Source organism: Olea europaea, unplaced genomic scaffold (genome assembly GCF_002742605.1).
Source record: "Olea europaea var. sylvestris unplaced genomic scaffold, O_europaea_v1 scaffold2597, whole genome shotgun sequence".
Classification (NCBI taxonomy): domain Eukaryota; kingdom Viridiplantae; phylum Streptophyta; class Magnoliopsida; order Lamiales; family Oleaceae; genus Olea; species Olea europaea.
Window position 1 is genome coordinate 43,593 of NW_019244282.1, and position 4,661 is coordinate 48,253.

The 4,661-nt window shown below is 32.9% G+C and overlaps 1 protein-coding gene across 1 annotated transcript; it reads right to left on the minus strand.

The window, feature by feature from the left end:
- Nucleotides 1-1,446: 1,446 nt before the first annotated feature.
- On the minus strand, nt 1,447-4,527 carry LOC111382982 (transcription factor MUTE-like). The gene is made up of 3 exons (XM_023007026.1): nt 4,005-4,527; nt 2,840-3,235; nt 1,447-1,791 (listed from the first exon to the last, which is right to left on the minus strand). The coding sequence occupies exons 1-3, from the start codon at nt 4,098-4,100 to the stop codon at nt 1,708-1,710; spliced, it is 576 nt and encodes a 191-aa protein (XP_022862794.1). The 5' UTR covers nt 4,101-4,527; the 3' UTR covers nt 1,447-1,707.
- Nucleotides 4,528-4,661: the final 134 nt, after the last annotated feature.

Sequence of the window (4,661 nt, forward strand, 5' to 3'; positions counted from 1 at the left end):
TATTGTTCTTATTAATATTTGTCTAGATCTTGAAATAGGAACAATAATGTGTTTCGATGCACATTAAACGAGACCGCATAGATAATTCATTTGTGACCGTTCAAAATGAGACTCTACTTTATTATTAAACAAGTCACCTAAATCCTAAGTGCGTAATGTACCTTTGATTGCTAGTTCAAGTTCTTTAAGGTACCAATGAGTGAAATCTTAAATAGAAGATTGATCTTAGTACTTTGGGAATCGGGCCAAAATAATTAGAGATCATATACTTACAATAGTGGAATCCATTAATCATTGATATGAGACGATCGTCACTATAAGATATTTTTCTAGACAAATTGAATCTGAGCTCAGTAGGTCGACAATCAGATTGTTGGACTTTACATTGTGACTTGATTACAACGAATTTGCCGTATGAAAATGGGACTTTGAGGGTAATACATGTTGAAGGGCAAAACAGTTATTTTGCTAGTTTCAACATATTGGTGGTCAAATGGGATTGACTTATGGAACGATAATCAGAGGATATTGTTATTAGATCATACTTTGCTTCTATAACTATCACTCGACTTGAAAGTGCAATCTCGATTTTTTGGTAGAATAAGTCGGGATTAATAGATGTATCTCAATTGGTTAAGAGTTGATCCAATTGGAAACATCCATTGGAGTTTAGGTCATGTGAATCTGGTTAGGTCTCTCTCTTGGCTCCAATAAAAGGTGTGTGACTTAATTGGTCTATTACAATAAAGTCTAAGGAAAGTTGTGCAATTTCCAAATCCTGATAGGGCATTATAAATATGCACTGTATTGACATATTTTATATGAGAATTAGGGTTAGCCACTTTTCACTTTCTTAAAAAGGAAATACACCAAGTAGAGAACAAGGGAAAAGATTTAAGGAATAAAGCAATTGGTTAGACCATTAAAAGCTCCTTCAAAGGTTATCATCTCCCCTTGTTATGTGTGAGGATTTTTATAATCCAGTAATCTCAAGGTTACTAAAATTCTTATTTACATGATTTTAATTTTCAAAAGAAAATTAATTTCCTATTGTGATGATTAAAATCCATTAACCAACACTTACAACTTTTCATCCACACGTTTATCAAATTTTATCAAAATTTACTAAATCTGTGATTTTAATCCCCATCAAACAAGGACTTAATTTCATAATGCATTTCAAAAATAACTTGAAATGTCATTTTTTTTAAGGAACTCTTAGGTTACTAATGACGTGTACGGTGTAACTTAAATATTTGATTTTAAGGAGCTCCTAGGTTACTAATTTTACATGATCCCAATTCTTAATACTATACGAAAATAATAAATGTGTTTAAGAATGACCTTTTTATGTGATTGTCTATAGATTGATCAACAACATACGCAAAAAAATGCAAAAAGAGGAAAAACGTGAAAAAAAAAATAATAATATATATGAAGTTCTTAAACAAGGTGAGGTTAATTTATTCCACTAAGTGCAACACAACATATATTATCATTTTTTGCCATACAAAAAGGATAATATCATTCCATTGCCATTGTGCTTTTATTATCCGACGCAGATTAACCTCTCTAGGGTTTTTCTTAACACGCAGACAGACGCACGCACACAAGTATGTATACGTGTCTATATATGTATAAAACAGTGGCCATCCTCCGGAGAATGTATAAAGTTTAGAACCCTTGTACTGGATTTTCATCATCTCCTTAAACACAGACTGCTTCAGAGCAGAAGCTTTGTTGAACTTCAAGGGCCAGTTCCTCCACACTCACTTGACATTCAAGTCCAATCTGTAATTAGAAATGCAATTGAACAACTGACTCAAATTATGATCATGAAATCTAATATAAGTTTGTGGCGAATGCTTTCATATATAACTGTCGTGGCTCATGCGTGATATCATAATGTGTTGTGATATTCTTTTAAGTGTTAATTATTAAGCACAAGAGAAAGAATTAATGTTTATTCATCCGAAAGCGGATTTGTAATAGAGATATTAAGCAGGAATCTTTATGAAATTTTCCACCATTCTTGATTTTAATAACATGGTTAGAGAATATAGGGTAAGATAAGGGAGAGAAATTGTTTCATGCAAGAATACACCTCTATTCTTGAATCATACTTTAGTTAAACCTTAAATCTCCTATATATTTAGTGCATCAAAATGTATAAAATAAAACCACAAGAGGAAAATTAATTAATTAATTATATTTTATCTTTAGAAATATCCTGACGCGCATGTTAAGAACAAACATATTGTGATCTTTGAAAGGGGTGCAAAAAATATATCCGATCTAAAGATGGGGAGGACAATGTCAAACCCTAAAAAACCTTAATGCAAAATGCATAGACGCAAACCAAAACTCAAATTTATAGTGGTTCACTCTTCATGTGAATGCTACGTCTACCCATGCTACAAAATTTCATTGAAATGAGAATAAGCAATTTTTCGTGTCACCTAAAAAAGCTCCACATAGTCCAACAATTAATGGTTAACATGTTGAATTTCATAAATTGGTGAGACTTTAATCATTTAAGTTTTTGAAAGACCTCATCTAAAAAATTAAGCTTCATTCAACTATCAATTCCTAATTGCATACAATCATAAATGACTATCTAATTAAAACAAATTATGAATTTCTACCAGGGCAAATGAGAATTCTGAAATTTGATTGAAGAAATTAACGTTATTTTTCATGTTGCATATACCTATACCAGTATATTATCTTCCCATTTCTTTTTTGTGATCCGTTTTATGACTAATTACGCTCTTAAGAACGACCCATTCGCTTTAAATTATCAATAATTAGTATAATGAAGTGTAAACAATATACACACCTTTATGACAAAAGAGAATAGGACAGTGTCTTCCATGCTACTGATGTTCAAATGAAGAATTTCAAAAGAAAGTTTCTCCAACACATTGATTATCTTCACGATTTGCCCTGGGATTCGCCGGGATATCGTTCGTAGGATAACGTTGGATCCTGAAATCTTAGCTTCAACATCTGCAATTGGAGAGTTGCAACAAGACCCAACTTCCTTGAACTGATCAGTGTTAAATGCAAATGGACTGTCTGGTTTAGGACTTAATTGAAAGGGCTTTGGACTAGGTGCAGTGCTAGGGCTTGGACTACTACTCTTTCGTCGTTTTTTTGATTCCAAAGATTGAACAATTTGGTGCAACTCCTTGATGAATTCTATCACACCACCTATAATTGATGCTTGATCCCCCTTCATTTTCAAATTACATAAACACCAAAAATTGATGGTTATTGAAACTAGTTAATCTTCACCGTCAATTTCTCTCTAAACATGTATATACATGTGTCTGATATGCGTAAAAGGGAAATCTTATGTGATCTTCCTAAATTTCCATATGAAAGATGAAAGATACAACAAATTAAGTTGATGATTATAAAAACTAATTACAAGCAAGATAAATTTAGCACCTATTTGGTGTGGATTAAAATTAAATTTTAGTAGATTTTGATAAAAGTTTATAAAATGTGTGGTTGAAAAGTTGTTGATACCGTGAAATATGTCGTTAAAATTAATTGTTAATTTTAACTTAAATTAAAATCGAGATTTTAATTCCTACCAGACAAGGCTTAATGTGCAAACATGCATACACACGTTTCACATAAAAGGAGAGACACGTTTGATACACATATCTCAATCTCCCTTGATTTTCATATCACAATATGAAACAAACACCAAAGTTTGACTATTATAAAAAATGTTTATAATTGGAAAATAAAAGTACTTTGCATACATGCATATAAACATGTCTGATATGCATACGCATGAAACGGAAGACGTACACGTCTTAATCTTCCTTGGTTTCCATATCACAACATGAAACAACTCTAAAGTTAAAGATTTTGCAACTCGCTAAGAGTGAAGATAAATTGAATTTGTAAACGAGCATATCCACACACACACACACACAATTCTTCGAGAGAGAGAGAGAGAGAGAGAGAGAGAGAGAGAGAGAGAGTACTCGTTTGACGTAGAAACATGGAGTTAAGGATCGCAAAACCTTAAGATGTTCATTCATTTGTCTTCTCCTGTTCCTTTCCACAGCTATGTGAGACATGGTTCTTGATGAAAAAGAGAAACAGCATATAAGTTCTATTTGTGTTCTCTCTCTTTATATATAGGCCAGACGCTACAGATTAACTACATATAGAGTTATTTTCTTTATTCGTGGACTAGGGTTTTCATTTAATGCTTTGTGTTACACTCTCGTGAGGTTAATTAGTTTTACTCTTTTACTTGTACTTTCTCTCTCTGGATATCTCTCTCTTTCTCTCTCTATATGTATATCTATTTGGTGAGTATATATTACATCTCACGTTTATGATCTGGGAACAATTACGTCCCCCGCGTACAGATAAAAGAGAGGGTAAGTTCACTTTATGTCATGTACAATACCTGCTCCTTTCGCTGCTCTTCATGCATGCCACGCTCGATTCTTCATCACTCCAATTGAATCTGCATGTGTATTCTAATGACCCCGACTTGAGGTTCCGACCATCCTTGTTACCGTGAGTAGTTCAAGTTCTTACATGATAGTCAAAGATACTCGTTGAGAATACTCAATTTTGGAATTCGATTGCTCCATCGAACTTTAGACCTATCGAATTGCTCATTTAAG